The sequence below is a fragment of the Elgaria multicarinata genome, chromosome 5, assembly GCF_023053635.1.
Source record: "Elgaria multicarinata webbii isolate HBS135686 ecotype San Diego chromosome 5, rElgMul1.1.pri, whole genome shotgun sequence".
NCBI classification, from domain to species: Eukaryota; Metazoa; Chordata; class Lepidosauria; order Squamata; family Anguidae; genus Elgaria; species Elgaria multicarinata.
This window is the reverse complement of record NC_086175.1, coordinates 74408778-74431932: the sequence shown is the minus strand read 5'-3', so window position 1 is coordinate 74431932 and position 23155 is coordinate 74408778. Positions and strand designations below refer to the sequence as shown.

At 40.1% G+C, this 23155-nt stretch overlaps 2 protein-coding genes across 6 annotated transcripts in view; one reads left to right on the top strand and one right to left on the bottom strand.

Moving 5' to 3' along the window:
* Nucleotides 1-7769, bottom strand: part of CRYZL1 (crystallin zeta like 1) — a 28486-nt gene extending 20717 nt beyond the window's left edge. The window contains exons 1-3 of one of the 4 annotated variants that reach the window (XM_063126665.1): nucleotides 7658-7769; nucleotides 5040-5111; nucleotides 1709-1786 (exon numbers count right to left, since the gene is read on the bottom strand). In XM_063126665.1, coding sequence (XP_062982735.1) covers nucleotides 1709-1786; nucleotides 5040-5105 — 144 coding nt within the window. In that variant the 5' untranslated portion in view covers nucleotides 5106-5111; nucleotides 7658-7769. Of the gene's footprint in view, nucleotides 1-1708; nucleotides 1789-5039; nucleotides 5112-7657 lie in introns of those variants that run through there. The other 3 variants (XM_063126666.1, XM_063126668.1, XM_063126667.1) reach the window with 3 other exon arrangements.
* A 627-nt stretch (nucleotides 7770-8396) lies between these two features.
* Nucleotides 8397-23155, top strand: part of ITSN1 (intersectin 1) — a 111637-nt gene continuing 96878 nt past the window's right edge. Inside the window, exon 1 of one of the 2 annotated variants that reach the window (XM_063126662.1) lies at nucleotides 8397-8656. The gene's annotated coding sequence lies outside the window, so the exon portion shown is untranslated. The remainder of the gene's footprint in view (nucleotides 8657-23155) is intronic. The other variant, XM_063126664.1, reaches the window with a different exon arrangement.

Genomic DNA, 23155 nt, shown 5'->3' with positions numbered 1-23155 from the left:
AAGATTAATCATTTGCACACATATTACATTAGTAAAATGCAATTATGGCCTCCTCCACAGTTTTACTAAAAGCAACCAGTCCTTGATTATTCAGAATAATAGGATGAGAGGAGTAGATGATATAGCTCAGTTCTATGCACACTTTTCAAGGTGTAAGCCACATGGAACCTCAAGAGTTAAATCTGAGTAATGCATAGGATCGTACTGTAGGTCTTGTATCCTTGATAATACAGACTTGTCTCTGATATGGAAGCCGAGTACTTCACAATGGCTATGCTCTGTCTACTGTATAAACAAAAATGTTTTTGCCTAGGAATAACTAGTAATTGGATATCCATACATAAATATATTTGCACGGATAAAATCTCTTTATTTTCCATTTAAAATTTTAGCTAATGTATTTAATTGTTGAAATGCTATGAAAAAACTTACACATGGATGCTTTGTTTCTATTAGTAATTTTAATACATTTTGCCATGTAATTTACTATAACTGACACTAATCTTATTTTGCTTATTCCGTTCTTCTGCCTATTCCTTTTATTATACAAATTAAAAGTGCTGCATATGTTCTCAGAAGTAAGCCTCCACTTATTTAAATGGCTCTTGCTTCCATGTGAGTGCATATAGGATTGCAGCATAAATGGCTCATTTTCTGGTCTAGATAGATATCCATATCAAACCCATGCTAACCAAAAAAGGAAAATCACATACAGAAGTTTTAGTTTTCTTTTAATGTTGCATATAAAAAGAACACAATAAGATAAACACGTTTATTAGCAGATAAATGTAATATACAGGCTTTCATGTTGCACACACTTTGGGATAATTAATTTTGCACACTGCAGCTCTAATCCACAAGCGATTGGGTACATGATTTCCACAGGACTAGACAAAGCACCCAATGGGCTGCTTAGCTTTAAGTGTGGGCAGATAGCATTCACTTAAGCCACTATTAGATCTAATTTACATCTAATGGTAGTCATGGGGATGTCACTTGAAACAACCTCTACATGGTAACTGAAGCAGTCATAACATGTAGAGCAGCTCACTGGATCTCTTCTATTGTGTGGAGATTCTCCGCATCAACTGCAAACATTCCTGGCATTGGACTGGAAACTTGGTAGACAGTGGGAACAATTCATGTGGCAAGCTACGCTATCCCTTATGGCTATCATGTGGAGCAACGCTCATGGGGAAGGTTGTTTCAAGCAACTTGCAATTTGGGCCTTAGGATTTCTTCTGCAATCATGTTATCATCTTCAAAATATATGATCAAGGTAGATGGGAGTAGATCTGTTGGCCCAACTTATGGCTTGAAGAAAAAATATGAAGGATGATAACAAATAATGGAATTATTTATTCAACTTAGGTTGCAATCCTATGTAGATGTACCTGGCAGGAAGTTCCACTGAACACAATGGGAACTGTGTTTTCTGCTGACTGGACTGCTTTCATCAGTAGAACCAGGAGGGGAATGATTACCTCAAAATCTGCTCTGGAGTGTTCAGCGACCCTGCAGAACAGATTTTCAGGGCTTGTGAGGGGTGGGGGCTGCAAGAGAGGGGGTAAAAACTGTCAGCTTCCGCCTTAAGGTATCATAAAAAAACAAATTAAACTTATTTTCATGTATTTGAAACCACTGAGAGCACGCTCACAGGAAAAACAAATCCTCCTCAACTTTCTACAAATAAAAGTAGCATAAATACCTTCGTATCAATCCGGCTAAGAGCACAGGCTTTAACTTGCACTTTCACATAGTTGTCTCTCACAACAGGAACATTATCCTAAGGCAAATTGATATGATACACACACCATAGAACATATAAGTAGGCTATAACAATAGCTTATTTATTTTTTAATAAACCACATCCAAGTTTTTGACTATAAAACAGAATAAAAGTGAAGGAGCCTTGTCCATGGAGGATATATGGGCATGCAGGAAGAGCCATAGGAAGAACTCAAGATTTCTTTGAAGTTTCCAACACAATTGCTTACATCACTGAAGAAACAAGCTACTTTGGAATTTAACATGCAGAGCTTGTATCTTTAGCTGTAGTAGCAGCTAAAGGTACAGAATGACATACTACATGCAAGTGTATGTAACAAATTCCAATGTCTGTGCCTCTTGGGTAAAAACAAGTTTGGAGAAACATTTATTTGAAGGAGAGCAGGAGTGGTGGGGAGGGATTACTTAACACTTTCCCCACCTGGCACTTTTCTGCTGCATTTCCTCATCTATAAATCACTTTTCCCTTTGTAGGTTTCCGCACACACATCAGTGAGAGAAAGTTTAAATCTGGGATTCTGGGGCTTGACAAACTGCCTGGGAGAGGGAGTTGCAGTGAAAAGTGGCATGCTTTGCTCCCTCTCACCTGCGTTGTTTTAACAGTGCCCATCAGTGACAAATGTTCACTGGCAATGTTTAGTTCTACCGTAAAAAAACTTTGATGGTACACAGTTCTTTTCTTCACATACATATATTCCATTAGATTGTGGCCACAATAAGATACTTTATTATAGGAAAAAACAAGCCAAATTTACTTGAAATCTCTTTGATACTCATTGTCAAAGAAAGTAGCATAGAACTTACTGGTGTACAATATGTTTTATACTTTGAATGTACTGTTTTATACTTTGAATGTTTTTAATTTTTGTGAACCGCCCAGAGAGCTCTGGCTATTGGGCGGTATAGAAATGTAATAAATAAATACATAAATAATATAAATTAAAATACGTCGCTTAATTTTGGTGTAAGAGAAAAATGGATTTCAATAGCATTCTATGGCCAGGTATTTTACTTAAATCTTGCATTGTTGTAGATTTGATATAGTAACAATATCAATATCTTGGCACAGTTATTAAACAAAATGGAGACAATAATCAAGCAATCAGAAGAAGGTTAGGTTTCAGTAGGGCGGCTATGAGAGATGGGGGGGATCCTTAAGAGTAAAGATATAACAATGGAAACCACAGTCAGGTTTATTCAGACTATGGTATTTCCAATCTCCATGTACGGATGTGAAAGTTGGACAATGAAAAAAGTGGACAGGAAGATCAACTCGTTTGAAATGTGGTGTTGGAGGAGAGTTTTGCGGATACCATGGACCGCAAAAAAGACAAATAAGTGGGTTCTAAAATAAATTATGCCAGAACTCTCACTAGAAGTGAAAATGCTGACTCATACTTTGGACATATAATTAGAAGAAATGTCTCATTTGAAAACACAATAAAGCTAGGAAAAGCTCAAGGTAGAAGGAAAAGAGGAAGGTCAAACTAGAGATGGATGGACTCCATAAAGGAAGATATGGACATGGGGGCTATCTACACACGGGGAAAGCCCTGCAGTGGCTGTGGATTTGCACTGCATCGGTCAGCTTCCACGTGCTGTATTTTGAAAGAGTCGGGGATTTACCCCAACTTTTTCAAACAGAGTAATGTCAAAATGGCACTTCTGCTGTGTAATGTCGCTCCATGGCCAATCCGGGGTCAATGTGGGGGCAGAGCCTGGTGGAAGGTGACCAGCGATTGGTCGCCTTTCACCAGGAAGATGGCAGGACCCAGATGGCCGCCCAGAAACCCCACACTCTCTCCTTGGTATCGGCCCCAGGAGAGGGAAAGCACAGGGTTGAAGAGGGATGCGGTACCAACCTGGCACCATGAAGACAGCCCCAAGAAGTTACAAGATCTGAATAGGGTGGTTTACAACAGATGCAACTGGAGGTCACTGATTCACAGGGTTGCCATAAGTTGAAGTCGACTTGAAGGCACATAACTACTACTACTTTCATATCTAATACTTAGTATCAACATAGCATTGTAGTTAAGAGAGACTAAATCAGCTTTTGTCAAAATATTTCAATTTAACTGGTTTTGTATATATGACGCTTCCTTCTCCCTAGATTACTGTGTTGTAATTTCATCCTGCACTGTGACTAGTCAATGACTTTAATGTCACTAAACAATGTACAGAATACATATAGAAACATCCAATTTCTGCGGAAGTGTTATCTGCATATTTGCTAAAAGGAAAGACCATCAAATTCAGGGGAACAGAGGAACATAGGAAGCTGCCTTATATGGAGTCAAATTATTTGTCCACTTAGATCAGTAATTTTGACACTGACTGGTAGCAGCTTGCCATGTTTTCAGGCAGGATTCTTTCCTAGCCTTACCTGGAGAAGCCAGGGATTGGACCTGGGAACTTCTGTGTGCAAAACATGTGCTCTATCACTGAGCTATGCCCCCTCCTTATAGGCTTCCTCCTCTCCTCATCTGTCCTGATTCCCTCCTTCGCTTCATGGTTCAGGCAAACCATAGTTTACTATTACATCTGAACTTGACAAACTATGGTTTGTATAAACCATTGTTTACCTCCACACAAGATCTGGAAATCTACTTTAAATTACTGCGTCCAGCAGTGGTTTGGGCTTTCCTTTTAGCAAATATGGCTGCAATCATATTCTAATTTATCTGGATGTAAGCTAAATAAAACTCAACTAGCTGTACCCGGCATAACATACGCCATGTAGCATATCTTAAAGTTTATTAATTAAATATCATTGCGGGGGCACGGGCTGCTTGGAGGCCACCGATACAGTTCTGTCTGGCAGACCTGGGGGGCAGAGAGGTCGGGGGAGGGGGAGCAAGTGTCCTCCTCTCCCCAGGGTTCCTGTCAGCCCAGCTCACATGAGATTAGGCCGAGGCCTCGGCTCGCAGCAGGCTCGCGGCCTCTTACCCGGCCACCAAGGGCCCCGGCCGTGCCTCGCTCATGCTTCGGACCATGGCACTGCCCCCTTTGTGGGGGGGGGGGAGTGAAGAGGCAGAAAGGGGGGTAGGATTACCTTGGAAAGCCCGGAGGAGTCGGGCGAGGGGCTTAGCAACCTGTATCAGCTGACGTTACATGTTGTTACTGTTACTGAGCAACCTGTATCAGCTGAAGCCTGTACGGAAACATACCTAAGCATTTTATAGACAGACAGATAGATAGATGGGACTTACATTATGAATAGACAGGTGTAGCACTGCACTATAACTCACCTTTTCCAGGAAGACAAAACTTGTTTCTTCTCCAGAGGTATTCTGCTGCCAATACAAGCCCTTCATAGTGACCTTTAAAATATATAGAGAAAAATGAACACCTAAATACAAACAGATTTCATAGCAAAGATTTCAGATAGGGAAGGCAAAAGATGATAATATGCTTTTGATAAATTATTAGATGATAAAATCTATGCCATTAGATTTCTGATAGATGAAAAAATGAATCAAATTAATTGAAAACTTCATTCTATATTAATGAATGATTGCCCATTTGAAAGCTATGCCATGATACAAAGACAGCTAAACAGAAAATAAAGTATCTTCTTATTTAACACAACAGGAAAAATACATGAGCAATACAATATATATATTTTCTTATTGCAAAAGCTTGATTTGGTAATACCAGTGAGGCCTACTCAGCACTTCTGATTATATCCTGTTTAACCAACTGGGGTCAGTGGGGATAGAGGAATATTTTTTGTTTTTTTTAGTAAATAGATTTAGGTTTGTGCTGAAATAACAAAAATGATGTACAATGATTATTTATTCTCAGTAACTCTGTAAGTTACTGGGAACAAAATGCAACAGATAGTGACTTATTCCTAAAGTCAATCACTGATTTTTTTGTTAAATTGGAATTAGAAGGCAGGTTCCCCAAACACATTATAGTGTACTATACTGTTCTGGAAGTTTGCAGTCAAGATTGTTTATTCATTGGAGTATATTTGAAGCATGGAATGGAAAGATCAGTGTTTTCAAACTCTTTCTGGAGAATGCTACAGTTACTTACATGGAATGGAAAGATCAGTAAAACCAAACACATTTCACTGAAAGACAACTTGACCAGTGTCTAGCATGGCCAGTGACCAGCACTGGGCACATTAAGTGCATTCCCAGTTTGCATGATCAATAGCAGAGACAAGCCAATACTCTGTAAAAATGCAAGAGTATTTCCCAGCACCTACTGCAGACAAACTGATGCGGAAAAGGTTAACTGAGAGTGCAACATCTCCCACCCTCTGCCATATGCATGCATTGCATATACCTGTAAACCAGGATAACACTTCCTGCATCTGTGTAGCGCACTGTGTAGTTCAGAGAAGTTATGCCATAACAAATAATTAATCTTTAAGGCATCATAACACTGTTGCTTTTCTGTTACAGAGTAATACAGTTGCTCCTCTAGAAAAAGATTTGTGTGAGCAGTTTCTGAGGGACAGCTGTGAAATGCACACAAGGAAACACAGGAAAGATTGTGGATGCATTGTCACATTCTATGATCTGGAAACTTGAGTCTCAACTTTCACCAAGCAAGCTAGTAGTTTCTAGACCTAATGGTTAAGAGTATAGATTATCTTATTTGTAACCCCCGTTGCTCTTTGTCGGTGTCATCCACCCCTCAATCCTGTACCTCTGGTCATCTTTCCCCACACTCTCAAGCATATTTCCCAATTACTTTTCCAGTAAACCTCATAAATATAGAAGCACTAAGTCTGAGTAGGTGTAATGGCAGGAGCCATGACTAGATTGTATTAGTTGTGTATTAAAGGATATATGGCGCTTGGCCCAAGACAGAAATTTTTGGAATACCCTTCAGCCTTCCCCAACCTGGTGGTCTCCAGATGTTTTGGACTACAACTCCCAGTATTCCTGACCACTGGCCATACAAGATAGGGCTGACAGGAGTTGAAGTCCAATACATCTGGAAGCACCAGGTTGAGGACGGCTGCCCTATTTTATTTCATGTATCCTACATCAGGGCATTGAAGAAGAGCAATCTTCTATTGCACAATCCTGTCCTAACCTTAAGATCATCTTTAGAGGCCTTCCTTCAGATTCCTACACTTTCAGAGCTTCAGGTGGTGATACAAGAACAGGCCTTTTCAGTTGTGGCACCTTGAATTTGGAATGCATGCCTAGCATGGGGTTTGAATTTTTTTCCGCACCAGGCAAAACCTTTTTATTTGCACACATCTTAGACGTTTGACTTACAGCACAATCATGTATGTTTGTTTAATTCCACTCCATTCAATGGAACTCCCAAATAAGGGTCATTCTGATTCAAGCTTTAGTGGTGAATTGTATTTTACCCCATCAGTCACTAGAATATACTGGAAAATGTTCTCTCTGGGATTTTAAAAAGGGTTTCCCCCCACCCCCAGAGGGGGAATAATTTACTTTATTTTTGGTCTACCTGTTAGCTGCTCAGAGTATCTCAATGCTAAAGAGTAGAGTATGAATTCTCAAACACAATAACAATTTATATCATAAATAAATAGATGGAAATGTCCCTATCGCAGTGCCATTACTTCCTCACATATTTCAAATTATAAGTCTTTACTCCCCACCCCATTCGCCGCTAAAACCCAGGCTACGGAGACGACGACCCATCAGTACAGGGAACTGCACGACTCCAGAAGCCTTCGCCCTTCCTGAAGAGAGGGCTGCAACCAAGACCAGGGCTACTGAGCAGCGACAGGACATAGCGGGGGCGGCGACTGCCGGCCGAAGAGACACTTCCTGGGACCGCATTTACTACGTCCATTCCTCGCACTTGTAGCCCCTCACTCCCATTCCAATAGAACAGACCCTGGTTGCCATGACAAACCCATTACCTCTCTTAGGCCTCTCTCTCGCTTTCTCTGTCGACTCTCGCGGGAGCGTAAATCCTGGTTAGAAAATCCTAAAGCTCAGCTCTATAGAAAACCAGCCAGCCCAGCAATTGGCCAGGGCAACTGTCACTCTAGATAGGCGGGGCAGGACGAGACGAGCACTGGCTCCAGACGCATTCCGATCACCTCGCGATGGGAACTCCTGGGCGATGAAGACTACTTTTCCCAGCATGCTATGCAAGGCGGATCGTCTGATTGGTCCCAGCATGCAGCACCCTCTCCTACGGCAGAGGGGGGTGACAATAAAAAGCCCTACTAGCCATGTGAAAGGCGAGAATACTTCGCTTTGAATGGAAGTCGAGGCTGCTTCGTTATGTTTCCCTTTTGTAAAATAGTAAAAATGGACTTGCTCACCCACCCATGACTGTGGCTTAGGAGCTTCTGACTCGCAATTATTAGTCCTTGTATTTCTCATTAAACAGATAGAGATGGGTTTAAGTTTGTCTTACTAGCTATAATGGTACGAGCACATATGAGCGAGCGCACCCAAAAGATTTAGCAATACGCTGCCCTTGTCTGGCAGGCTGCCTTATCGATCTATCCCAGAGCGCGCTTAAAGCGAAGAGCTCCGTGGCATTACCCCCTTTCCTAATGGTGGACTGGCACGTCCGTCATCAGGAGAGGGGTGGAACCTCGGGGTGGGCGAGGGCTTGGTTGGCTGCCTCAGGATTTCTCTCTCTCTCTGGGTTGCGCAGTAATATAGCGGGTGTGTGAGAAGGAGCCGGGCGGGCAGGCTGGTCGTTCCCCTCCCCCTTTCCCGAGACGGTGGCGGCTCCAAAGAGGCGGTGGCGGCGGCGGTTATAGCAGGAGCAGACGCGGGAGGGGATGGTGCGTCTCGCGGAGGGGGTGGCCTTTGCCGCCGCCGCCGTCCTACCGGCTGCTGTTTTCCCTCTGTCCTTGCCGTGGGTGTGAAGAGGACACCCGAGACCCGACAGATATGAGGTAGTGGTGTGAGGCGGAGGGGAGCTGGGGCTGCGCGAAGGGGCTCAACTGGCGGGGAGAGCGCGGGGGTCACCCTGGCGAGGTGAGCGCAGGCGCGCTGGAGAGAGCGAGTCTGAGAGGCGGGGGTCCCCACCCCTTCCCCGACACGCACGCACACAGACACGGACACACACACGGACGGCTCTTCCAGCTATCCTTCCCACGCCTGCCTGTTTAAGGGCTCCACATCTATTCCCACCCTCCGCCGTCTGCCCTGTTATTCCTCCATTTCAGTGTCAGTTCTGGCTGGCCCCTTTCTAATTTTGTGCGCCTGTTTCCTCTCTTACCATTTCCAGGACAGACCCCCTCCCCCCACCCCACCCCACCTGCTTGACCCGGGGCCCTCCATCTCTCCCCATTGCCCCGGGCTCGTCTTCTCCTCGCCACAGGCACATCCTGTGTAACAGAGCAGTGATCCATAGACAGTAACCCTTAGTGTATACAGGGAGCTGTTTGGCGGCGGCCGTGATTTCTTTATATTTTTAAAGCTGGTGATCGGCCACCGACTGGGGGGGGGGGGGGGCGGGGGGCACACACAAAAGACGATCCGTCCATCGGTGTTTGGTTTCGCCTGTCCTAACCTTTTTGACTTTACTCGCGGGGGGCATATAACAAACGGAGCGAAGTAGTGTGTCTCATGTGAAGACTGGGCCCTGCTCATGTGTGTGGCTTGTGGCCGGCTCGGGCAAAAGCTTGCCTTGCTTTGCCTGAAAAACGGAGTCTTCGTTGCGTGGCTTAGTGAAACAGCTTGTTCCTGTCTTTTAACAAACTCGCCGGTAGACTATGCAAAGAGAATCTGAGGTAATGCAGGAGTAACTTGCATAGTCCCTGACCGAATTCCTGGTAATCCAGACAACACTGCCCGCAGGCAGCCATGGGATGAATCTCATGTTTTGACATTCTCTGGCGAAAGAGTGTCTGGATGTTTGCATTTGGCTTGGCCTTGCACTTTCTAGTCCTTGTCGCTTTCTTGGCCTTTACAGCACTGTAGTGAAAGAGGGATACCGTTCACTAGAGAGAGTGGCATTTATCCTTGGTAGAATCAAGGCCTTTATCATGTCACTTCCATTTCCCCTGGAAGACAACAAGGTATTGATTACATTTATACTTATAGGCTTCTGGTCCAGATGCTCCATTTTGGGTGTGTGCTTTTTTTGTCTTCTAAGAAATTTGCTACCAAGAAAAAAGCCTGTATTTGATAATCCACTGAGATAATTTTAAATAATTCATTCTTCTTAAGGCTTCTCCATTTATTTTCCTATCTGGAGCAAGTACTCCAAGTTCAATAATGAAGTATCCATGAAAGTATGACATAATGGCTCCTTGCTCATATCCATCCTTTGCAAATAGTAAACTTTTTTTTGGCCATTTATTCAAGATGAATGTATGTCGTTCAGTTCATTCTGCCTGAGGGTGAGTCCAAGGAATTAAGTTACATTTTTAGATCTCTTATGAAACTACTCATATCTCCCCCCTAGCAGGATCTGTGTTTAAAGATTTAGATAATAGTAAAGGAGGTGTAAAGAGATCACTAGCTGGAAATTAATACTTGAAGGGTCTGGGTTTTATAGTGCATCCAAGGTCAAATATATGCATGCTGTAAAATGTCAAAAGCTATATTGGAGTAGATAACATAATAATAGTATGCTTTAAAATAAGGGTGTAAAATAACTTTTTGGCTTTAGTCTAAGTGATAGCAATTGGTGTCCCTGGGACCCTGAACGATACTATCTGGCTCCCCAGTTGCTATCATGGAAGAAGTGGTATGTTTAGCAACAGAACTTGGCAGTTTGCTTTGTGTGACAGGTTACCATTCCCTCTAACTTCTCAAAGAGGTCTTCCAAGAAGAGATATTTGCTGATTTGCTCATCAGTTGATTTGCTCCTTATGTTCATATAGTATACATTTTGTATAAAATATTAAATAAGAAAACAAGTAATAGAAAGTTATGTATGACATTCATACAGCATTTAGAAACTAAATTTTGAAGAATGCCAAGCATATTTTTGCTTGAGAAGTGAAGACTGAGATACTTTGACTGGGTTCGGATGACATAACCAACAGTGGATTAAATAGTCAACGGTTGGTTTTTGTGTTGGCTGTCAGAACTTTTTAACATCAAGGTTGGTTATTCAGCTGAAATAAGCAATGCTGAACAACCGTTGGTTATCGTGTCGTACACCTTTGATTATTATGTTGCACGCAGTTGGTTATTTTTGGTGACTACAGTGCCCTGGCAAGAGCTATCAAAATGGTCTTGCTGCTCTAGTCCAGCCGGCAGAACTTGCAATGACTGATGGGATACTGAGGAGGGGAGAGAGGGGGCGATGTGTCAAACACACCATTGACTAATAGTCAACTCGACGCTGGCCTTAATCCACGCCATAGTTGATTATAAGCATGTTGTGTGAGGAGTACCCCCTCGATAATCAACCGTGGATCATCTGACAGTGATCCGAAAAGTTACCAGGTGGATAGCACCAAAATTAAATTATAAACGTTCTACCTTTCCTCTGGATGATATGGGAAAATGTTGAACTTAGTATGTGAAAATAATAATGAATAGACCAAATATCAAGACTGAGCATTAGAAATTGGAGGATTGGAGCAGAGTACTTAGAACAGAGAACATCAGGCACTATCATGTTAAGAAAAGCTTTTAACAGGTCTTCAGCTGAAGCTCTTAACTGCTTATAAGATATTAAATTAAAATAAGCAAACTACATTATAATAGAGTAGCAATTAAAATTCCAGCAGAAAATATATACAAAATCTAAAATGCCAGAGCAAATAAAAAGGTTTTTACCTGACCTCAAAAAGAAAGCAAGGACACTGTCATGCAAAATTCTCTGGGTATAGAATTCTAGAGACAGCACTCCTTGACTGAGCTGGCCCTATATCTGGTCACCACCAGCCTTACTCCTGATGGTGGGAACTTGCAAAAGGCCACCAGTGATGTAATCTTAATATCCAGGTAAATTCATTGGAAGAATACGTGATCCTTAAGTACTCTGATCCCAAGCTGTTTAGTGCTTTAAAGGTTAAAGACACCACTTTAATTAGTTGAATGCTTTCCCACCTTCTTTACCCTCTGAGGAGATGGGGATTCGGGAAGGGGGTAGGCCATATTTGGTCCATGTGCTAAAGGTTGCCCATCCTTGAACTAAGGCAAGTATCACCATGGCTAAATGTTACACTTCCAGGAATACATACAGTTAGTATACTAACTAGCCTTAGCTGTGCAAAAACGCTGCTGCTTCTGTTGAAACCTAAGCACTCAGATTCAGGGTTGAATTCAGGAATATACCCAAACTGTACTGCAAACTTAAGTGTAACCCCATCCAAGATAGATTGAATCCCTGTTCCCTGATCTAAATCATAGAATAGTAGAGTTGAAAGGGGTCTATAAGGCCATCGAGTCTAACCCCCTGCTCAATGCAGGGATGTACCTTAAAGCATCCCTGACTGATGCTTGCCCAGCTGCCTCTTGAATGCCTCTAGTGTGGGAGAGCCCATGACCTCCCTAGGTAACTGGTTCCATTGTCATACTGCTCTAACAGTCAGGAAGTTTTTCCTGATGTCCAGATGGAATCTGACTTCCTGTAACTTGAGCCCATTATTCCGTGTCTTGCAGTCTGGGAGGATCAAGAAGAGATCCTGGCCCTCCTGTGTGTGACAACCTTTCAAGTATTTGAAGAGTGCTATCATGTCAATCTTTATGTGCTATCATGTCAATGAGTGCTCCCCTCAGTCTTCTCATCTACAGGCTGAACTTGCCCCGTTCTTTCAGTATCTCCTCATAAGGCTTTGTTTCCGGACCCTTGATCATTCTCGTTGCCCTCCTCTGAACAAGCTCCAGCTTGTCTGCATCCTTCTTGAAGGGTGGTGCCCAGAACTGGATGCAATACTCAAGATGAGGCCTGACTTTGGCCAGGAGCACCTCTGCCTTATTTGAATTAAGCTTCAGTTTATTTGCTCTCATCTAATATTGACATCCGACTCTGTTCTAGAATATGGATAGTTTCATTGGATTAAATGGGAAGGAGAGAGAGGCTGCATTTAGATAACATGATAATCAATGGTGGGGTAATAATCAACTGGATTAGGATCAGCATTGAGTTGACCATTGGTCCCCGCTGAGTTGACAAACTCGTCACCCGCCCTCTCTTCCTCCCTCAGTCCTACAGCTAGTATCCCATCAGTCATTGCTGCTGAAAAACTATCCTGCTGGCTGGACTAGAGCAGCAACCACAACTTTGATCGCTCTTGCCTTGCGACTCTGTGCCTGATGAAATAACCAATGGTGGCTGAGGAATTAACCAACTGTGCCGCACACACAACACGATAGCCAATGGTGGTTCAAATAGCCAACTCTGCCCAGTGTTGGTTATTTGCATTAGTTATTTCAGCCAAATAACCAGACATTGGTTAAGAAAACTCCCTCCACACAAGATGATAATCCATGGTTGGTTAAATAAATAACTATTGACTATTTAAACCACCATTGGTTATCGTGTTGTCTGAACCCAGCCATAAAGTCAGATGTTATCAGCATATTGGTAGTAAACTTGCTTCTGTGTTTTGCATGAATTGTAGTTTCTGAATAGTTTTTGAAGGCAGCCGATATAGTCTAAACACACTGTTACTTGAGCATGGATAACTGCATTTTTTAATTAAAGATTTTCTATAGAAAAGAGAATCTTATCTCTTATTTTGAAAGATATAGTAACAGTGCAATCCATGCATTATTACTTGGAAGTATATTCCTGCAGAACTTTCAGCACAATCTATAGAGTCTTATCTATGGCTGCATCCAGACCATCTCCAACTCCCTGCCCTCAATCCTTCTTAGTTGGTCTCCCACCAACAATATGGGAAGATGTGACTATTTAGGCTTTTGAGGTTCTAGTGACTCTGATGAAGCCTACTTTTTCTGTTTACTCTTCAGGCTGTTTTATACTATTGGAATCTTTTTTTTTTTAGTGTAATTTTGAATCATTTCCTTGAATGAGGTAATTGAATTCTACGGTATATACATTTTATAGCTGGAACCAGCCCAAGTTAGTTGTAGTTAAGTTTCATTGAGATTAATGAGAAAAGTTACTTGTGACTAATTTAAGTCTCATTGATTCTAGTGGGAAGTTGGTGTAACAGATTTAGTCTCGATCAAACTGTCTTTTTAAAACTTTTATATGTTATTTTTATCTTGTTTTTTTTTATTGTTTTCATTACATCTTTGTACTTTTTTATTATTTTAAAGCTGCCTTGAACCTCTTGGAAGGTGGGATATCAATAACATTTAAATTTTATCTATTTATTTATTTATGTTTCCATGAATCTAATTAAGTTTGTTATATTCAGTGGGACTTACTCTTCAGCAAGTGAGTCTAGGATTGTAGCCCTAACCCCTGGTATTTATGCTTAATGTTGACATATACTCACATAGGTTGTTGTTTAACATTAACGTTATTAAAGCGCCTAAGATACAAAAGGAAAAGAGGAATGGAGAGGGAAGTGAAAAACAAAACCAGTGTTCGTGCAGCTGCTCCTTTCCTGGCCAGTTGATGAGGTCAAGTTGGTCTCCCCTTGCTGCAACCGTTTTAGAAGGTAGAGGTGCAATGCCTGTTAGTCTCTTGGATGATGTCAGATAATGCCTCCAGCTCTGCAGTCCCAGGGTAACTGGCAGTTGGAGCTGAGAGTTTTTCTTGCAGGGAGGGGGGAAGCAAGCTCTTTGCAGCGCTCTTTCTCTGTACGTTAAATGGGTCCAGGGTGAGCTTACCTTTCCCATGATCTTTCTGGAAGCAAGGTTGCAGTATCCTAATACTTGGGAAGCATGGGTGAAACATCCCAGCAGCTATATGCTTCTTGCTCATCAGTTTCTGAAACTTTAACAAATGAAAACAAAATTATATTGAATGTTAGCTATTAGATTGGCTTATTGTTAAGTGGTGTTTCCAGTATTTATTTTTAAACAAGTCTCACCTTCCAGCTTTTGTACTTCAAAAGAGGAAAGACTAAAAAAAATGAAGATAAAAGAGTTTGTATATATTGCACTTATATGTAACTGGAAGCAAGGCTGTCAGAGTTTCTTCTAGGTGTCAGAGAAATTGCCAGAGGTATGGAGGAAATACATATTTCTAGCAAGCAAAGAGGCAAATGGTCTAACTTAAAGACCTCTTTAATTCAAACCATAGAACCACTGGCATTTAATCTGAAGCAGCTCACAGACCTTTCAAGCTTGTATGATTAGTACTTGTATGCTCTCACTTTGGCAGCTTTACAGCAGTCATGTTTTCACACAGATGAGCTGTTTCAGAACAATTTAACCAGTGTATTAAGCCCAGAATCTTTTCTTCAGACTTAACAGAAAAAGTGTAGCTTAAAGCTGCAGTAAAAGGAATTGATTGTTTTAGCTTCTCTCTTTCTTTAGTAGTGCTACAATTGACCATTAGCTTTTTTCAGGTTCGTCTTCTTGAGAATTACTTTGAATGTCTGTATCTTAGATTTAGAAAGTATCCACATACACTGATGTATGCCCTGTTGATTGCAATGGAACATTAACTCAGGAGTGAGCAACTTGTGGCCCTCCAGATGTTGCTGGACAGTGAAACTCATCAGTTGTAATCAGCATAGCCAGTGGTGATGGAAAGTGAAATCCAATATCTAGACAGCCAGAAGTTGCCCAACTCTGTTCTAAGTAAACAAATATAGGGTTGGAGTGCCAGGGTTGGGATGACAATTGAGACTAAAGCCAAAAGTATATGTGATGAAGGATGCAATATTTGTTCTTCGTGTGTCTTCCCCATTTACAGTTAAAGACTGGATTCAGACGACACGATAGTCAGTGGTGGATTAAATAGTTGTGGTTGGTTATTGTGTCATATGTCAAGACTTTTTCACACTACGGTTGGTTATTCAGCCGAAATAACCAATGTTGTGCAGAGTTGATTATTTGAACAACTGTTGGTTATCATGTCATGTGTCTGGCGCCGTTAATTATTTCGTCACACACAGTTGGTTATTTTCAGTGACTACAGTGTCCCTTAGCAAGAGGGACCAAAGCAGTGGCTGCCTCTCTAGTCCAGTCAACAGAACTCACAATGACTGATGGGATACCAGTGGGAGGACTAATAGGGGAAGAGAGGGACGGGAAATGTCAATCAAACACACTGTTGACTAATAGTCAACTTGATGCTGTCCTTAATCCACACCATGGTTGATTATAATCATGTCGTATGGGGAGTACCCCCTCGATAATCAACCATGGAGTTCACTATTCACCCACCATTGACTATTGTGTTGTCCAAACGGAACCAATGTGGGGGTTGAAGTCTAACCTTAAAAACAAAAGAAACACTTAAAATGAGGTAAACTCCACTTTGCTCTGTTTCATTTATTTGAAACAAATTTCTCCCAGCCCAGTTCCAATACCAGAAGTGAGCTGGGCCAGGGAGAAAGGTACATGAGGAAATGGAGCATGGTGACGTAAAGTGGGAGAGGGCACAGGTTTCAACTTGTCTAACGCATATGTACATTTTCCTGTAAAAGGTAGACCAACACCGCTCCATTTTAAATTGAGAAAACAGGTGAATAATCAAATGTGGCTGCCCTCCCCCCTCATTCCTAATTCTCTATGAAGTGGTAAAAGCCTGTTTTGTTTACTCTCCTTACTATACTTTCCTGACACATTCCAAACGAAATAATATTACTAAAATTGTACAGAATTTTCTTTTCTCTCCTAATGAATAAATGTTTGCTCTGTTGAGTAGAAATAACACCAGTTATTTCCCTAGTGAACTTCTATGACATAAGACAAAGATAAAACCAAGCCAAGTATTCGGTATAAGATGTATGCATATACACAAATTAGTTAATATGGAATAGACTTCAAATTGCACTGCTATTCTGTTGAATCATTTCCCCCCATCAATTTCTAAAATACCTTTAATGTGCCCAAATATACCACTTTAATACAAAATGGCTTGGTTTCCACTCTGTCATAAATCCCTATCTTATTATTTATTTATTTATTTATTTATTTAGCACCATCAGTGTACATGGTGCTGTACAGACTAAAACAATAAAATAACAAAATCCTGCCGCATAGGCTTACATTCTAATAAAATCATAATAAAACAATAAGAAGGGGAAGAGAATGCACCAAACAGGCACAGGGTAGAGTAAAGTTAACAATATAAAAGTAAGATCAAAATCAAGTTTTAAAAGCTTTAGAAAAAAGAAAAGTTTTTAGCTGAGCTTTAAAAACTGCAATTGAACTTGTAGTTCGCAAATGTTCTGGAAGAGCGTTCCAGGCGTAAGGGGCAGCGGAAGAAAATGGACGAAGCCGAGCAAGGGAAGTAGAGACCCTTGGGCAGGTAAGAAACATGGCATCAGAGTAGCGAAGAGCACGAGCGGGGCAATAGTGTGAGATGAGAGAGGAAAGATAGGAAGGAGCTAGACTGTGAAAAGCTTTGTAGGTCAACAGGAGAAGTTTATATTGGATTCTGAGTTGAGTTGGAAGCCAATGAAGAGATTTCAGAAGTGGAGTAACATGGCAAGAGCGGCGAGCCAAGAAGATGATCTTAGCAGCAGAGTGGTGAACAGAAAGCAGCATGTGAGAAGAAGGAAGGCCAGTGAGAAGAAGGTTGCAGTAGTCCAACCGAGAAATAACCATCTTCTTGCCTATCAATTGATCAAATAAATTGCGTTGTGTCACACATGTCTTTTACTATTTTCATGTTTTTCTCTTCTTCCCTTGTCTACTAAAGCATAGATAAGTAACCTTTTATAAACAGAATTTTGCTATGGGCAAAAATTTCCTATGCTGCCGGTCTGCTAGCAGGACTCTCTGCTAGCCCAATGGGAAGCTAGCAGTTCCTTAAAAATCTGGAAAGAGTGGAAGTGCTTGTTTCCGGAACAAGAAGATCTGCAGACTTTGCAGGAGCTCTGCTGATCTGCCCCAATTCAGAAATGAGTACTTCTGCTCATTTCTGGGGTTGACTTCACAAAAACTGGTTCCTGTTGTGCTGGTGCTGAATGCTCATGGGTGCAACGGAAGTAGCACCTGCACAGCGGCAATACTGACCTATGAAAATACCATAACATATTACACCATAAAATGCAACTTGTAAAATTGCAAGTTTTTTATAAAAAAATTTAAAGTTCATATTTTATGTTTTCAAAGTATTGTACACCTCCCAGACACAGTTTGGTTACTGGGCAGTTTCAAAGTACAGCAAATAAATAAATAAAATAATCCTACTGTTAAAAGATATTGTTAAAATATTCTGCTAAAGGAAACCTGTATTTTATCCTCTTCTCCATTGAATGCTTGTCCCAAGCCAACACTAGAGATTTACCTATGCATAATGGGAATCTCATTAATCTAATCCATCCTTCCCCAATCTGGTACACTCCAGGTGTTTTGGACTTCAGCTCAACTGTTCCAGTGGTCAGGAATGCTGTGAGTTGTAGTCTAAAATATCTGGTGGACACCAGGTTGGGGAAGGTCATTCTAAACAATACCAGGAGCCAAGGTTGATTTGATTTAAATAATGATTTAAATCGCTTCTCTGAATTAATTTTAATGATTTAAATCACACTTTAAAACACTTGTGTGAGGAAGATTCTATTTAATAATATTTTTAGTAGAAGTACATTATTATTTAATGTAACCTTAATACATATTCATAGATGTAGGTTTCATTAGAAGTTAGGTATTCATTAAGCAGTTATTCTGAATTGTTTTCCTATTAATTTTCATTAACAATGGTATGATAATTTGGTCATTTTAGTACTTAAGCAGAATGAACTTGGGAAGTCATTCAGGAGATGAACCAGCTCTAACTGTTCAATTAATCATGATATTTTTGTCATAATGCACCTGCTTCTAAGTTGTACTAATAAGATTGTTTATTCTTCTGGTTAGTTTTCTTCTTCAACAAAACAACATTAACAAAACATGCACAAGGATTTTTAAATGGTTAACTATTACAGTTTTTAGTTAAAAGTAAAGTTCTTTTAAAAAAATAAAGTTTAGGCAATTTCAACCTCAGGTTATATAGAAACAAAATATTCTCAGTTGGGGTCTATTTTACCGCCTACTGCTGCCATGCTAGGTATTTTCCTTTCTGCAATGGAGGATACATGTAGCAGGAGTTTCCTCAGGAGTCAGGGACTGCATGAATATGTTCTGTTCACTTTTGGTTTTACTTTATATTCCCCTCTCCTGTCCCTTGTATTTATATCCAGACCTTCTTCCTTGTTCAGTTCTACTCCGTCTCCCCAAATTCTCTGTTCATTTATCTTGTCTATCTTTGCACTTAGAAAGAGGGTGAGAAAGGGAGAGGGCATGCACTTCGCTACACCACCTGCAGTGTAGACTAGAACTGATCATGTTATCTCCCATCTCCATAAACTGCTATTAACATAATCATAGTATATAATTAGAAGTTGTATAATCGGTGTTCGTGATGATATCTTTTACCAAGGCTCTTTTTAAACTAACTGTTTTAAGACAATTTCAAAATCTGATTTAAATTTTTAAAAATGGATTTTTAAGCAATCATTGATTTTTATCAACCCTGCCAGGAGTATATGTAAATTTGTTTACTGATATTTAACTTCAAAATTTCATACAGTGCCCTACAAAGGCATTCATTTTTAAGAGATGGAAGTATTATGTGAATATTGGTTTTTATCTGGATAATATTGGCAGAAGTGGGAGGCATTCAGTAGAGAAGACACAATTAGATATGATCCTCTTGCATCATTCTCAGGGAAGTTCCACTGATCACACATCCCAAGAGATTTCCCAGATAGTATCCCTTCTTTCAGGCTGAATCACAGTTGCTTTGTAAACCAAGTATATTGCTGTATATGATAATGTCAATAACTATAATGAATACCTGAGCCGCTGTGATCTTGCTACTTGAGAACCTGTTGCTGTATAATCAAATTCAGTAGTTTTATAATAAATCAAACCTACGTAGTGGCTGAGCTGAATATTTAAACTATGTGAGCCTTTTTAGAGAGGCCAGTTTGTATTGGCAACACTGCACTTAGATTGTTAACATCTTTTTTGAATGTGTGGTTCAAGAGATCAGGATCCTAAAGTAGAAACAAAATTCGTCAGCTCATCATTTGTAACTCAGCTTTCCATGTGAATAAACTTCATAAGCTTGAATAGGAGCTGTGTAATTTGAATTGTAGACTTGAATCTCAACATGAAAAATTCCTTTTCATTGGAACACTTAGCTATTTATCAGTGGGAGCTGTCTTCTGTATGTAACTACTATTTGGACCAAATAATATATTTCAAAACACTTGAAAATATTTATTGTATAAGTTTCATTATACAGCACTCTTTGGGGAGCTCAGGGAAGAATTGGAGCTCGTGAACAACATAGGGCTACTACCATTCTCCCCTGCAGAGATGTCGACTTTCTGTAAAATGTTCAATTGGGAAAAGTGTCAAAATGGCCCTGCGGAAATGGCCCTAATTTCTGCGCAGAGACTTTAAAAAAGCCCATCACTCTGAGTCAGAAAGCACAGCAATGTCGATGCCACATGGACCGAAGTTTAAGGCACATGGGTTGTATTGAAAGAACCACCAACGAAACAAAAAATAGTGCTACCGCTGTTCCACTAACCCGCTGTTCCACTAATACCAACTTAGTGGAACAGTGGGTTAGCAGAACAGTTTGTTTTTCCCCTCTTTTGTCTTCTATCTTCTTTCCTTCTTGGAATTGTTTGTAATTGTGCATTTAAAATTTCCTTTTTAAAAAACTACCACCCATCTTGGACTCCTTTTCTCATTAGGGTCACTTGCCCTGAGACCCTACTTATCATAGTTCTGAGTTTATTAAAAATTGGCTTTCCTAAAATCCAGAGTATGTGTACGGCTAAACTCTGCTTTTGCTTCCTTTAAAATCAAGAAATCAAGTATGACGTGATCACTTTCCCCCAGAGTTCCCGTAACTGCCACTTTATCCACTAAGTCATCCCTATTAGTCAGTATCAAGTCAAGGATAGCTGATCCTCAGATTCTTCCTCCACTTTCTGTAGGAGAAAGTTATCAGCCACACATGTCAGGAATTTCTTGGAGGGGCCACATTTAGCAGAATTTGTCTCCCAACAGATATCTGAGTAATTGAAATCACCATTACTTCCTTGAAATACTGGCAATTTGCTTATCAAAGGTTTCATCCTCATCTTCTCCTTGATTGAGAGGTTGGTAATAGACTCCAACTGTTTCTTTTATTCCTTGCCCCTTTTATTTTAATCCAGATGCTCTCGAGCCTTAATAAACCTTAATAAACTATGCCTTTTTTATTTCTGATATTTTTCCTGGATGGATACCTTTCACTCCCTAAGGTGGTAGATAAGCTTGTTCTGTTGACATAACTACTTTACAATGCTTCTTATTTTGGTGTTGGCAGTGGTGAGGGAGGTCTTGGTGAGACTGGTGATATTTCCTTCAAGACTCACTAGTTGCGGATACTTACTTTAAATGTATTTCTAGATACTTCAATATATTTTTATTTTTATCTTTATTTTATTTTCCTCTTGAGAGAGCTTTCCTTGTAAACCTGAGTAAGACTGAGCACGGTTTTTACCTATACGCATCAAACTTTAACACATTTGTCACTTCTATGATGCAATCCTATGCATGTTTACTCAGAGGTAAGCCTCACTTTTCTCAGTGGAACAGAGTCCCAGGTAAGTATATGTAGGATTGTAGCTTCAATTTTGTATTGAGTGAATACAGATAACATATAATAAAGGCTCTTTTTATAATTATATATAATCAGCAATGAAGTAATAACATATTTTGAGGTGTTACTGATATAAATAAGGGCTCATTTACATGCTTGGTAGTTTTGGGATAACAGCTTCTAAATTTATTTCAGTCTCTAGCTTTTTTACTCTGGAGTTTTATGAGCCTATAAATAAATATAAAAGGTTGAGTGGCCCTGAGCTTTTGCCATTGTAGCTAGGATCTCTTATCAATGTAGATGAAAGAGGTTAGCCAAGAAAATGTTTTTCCCTACTGAAGAAGGTAGCTCCAGAAAAGGAGTGGCAATGTGCTGACTGCCTAAAATGCTCAACGGGAAAATTGCTTTTGGCAGTTTAGTAATCAAAAGACCCTGCATCTGTCCAGAGAGTGATTCTGTGATGTGGCAGGCACTCCACAGTTGGTTATGAAATCCATAGGCAGCAATGATCAGTCATGACTGCCAAATGTTAGCTCAAAAGGCACTCTTGCTTCCAAATATTAATAATTAAAGCACAAAAATATCTTCGTAGTTCTGAATGGACCACTTAATATTTGTTAGCTAATGAGTACTCTCAGTTGTCCACCATATGAATTCAGATGACTTCATTCAGGTGTGGTTGCCTCTGCTATTACTTCAATATGGTAGGAGGCAAGAAAGCAAAGTATACTGTATTATTGACAGTAGGAGTTGTGGAGCTAATGCTGATATCACTGGACTGTTCTGCCATCTAGATCCTATGTATTAGTTCATAGCTGAATCACAGTTCAGCTGATCCATAGCTTTAAGCTGTTAAAGATACATCTTTAGTTGTTAGCAACAGATGTAATGGCTGCATACCTGAAACAACATAGAAGCTATTGTTTTGCTAAAGAATATTGTTTCAGCAAAGACTTTCCTTCAAATTCATACATTAGTTAATTAAACTAATTAACAACTAGAATAAGCTGTTAATTTACAAATCAAGGATATGTTTGAGAAATGGCTATAGAACCGGAAAACAAATAACTGCTGAAATTAAATATTGCTATATGTTTATTTACAGTGTATAACTGCAGTTAATACACTCTTTTTGACTGCACATATTATTATTTATTACATTTTTATACTGCCCCATAACTAAAGCTGTTTGGGAGGTCTACAAAGATTAAAAACTATTAAAAATATACAAAGTTTAAAACCATTCACATAAAGGCACTCAGACAGACAGTAGTTACATAGATATCATATATTGAAAACAACTTTAAGCAATCAATCATGACCATATCCAGGACCTAATCTTAGAGACATTTTGACTTTTCATGAGTGCTATCAAGTGGCTGAAGAATGCCTTTACTTTTAGTATTCCTAATATGGTGTTGAAATGTAATCTTGAATACCATCTATTACTTCTTGGTATCTTTATGTGGACAATATTTTGTCTCATCTGTACCAGATGGTAGTATGGAATAAGGTTTATCTAGATCTGTTTTCTGTAACGCTAAGTAATAGAAATTTGGAACAATGCAGAAAAACCAATAATTCAAGAACCGTAACAGTGGCAAGCCTGACATAGTTGTTCTTCAGCTTTATTTTTAAATATGTGTTATGACTTCTGCTGTTACCTGACCTGGAATTCCTGTTCAGACTTCTATACTTCTACTATGTCTAATCCAGGAAATCTGGATAATGGCTGGTAGTGAAT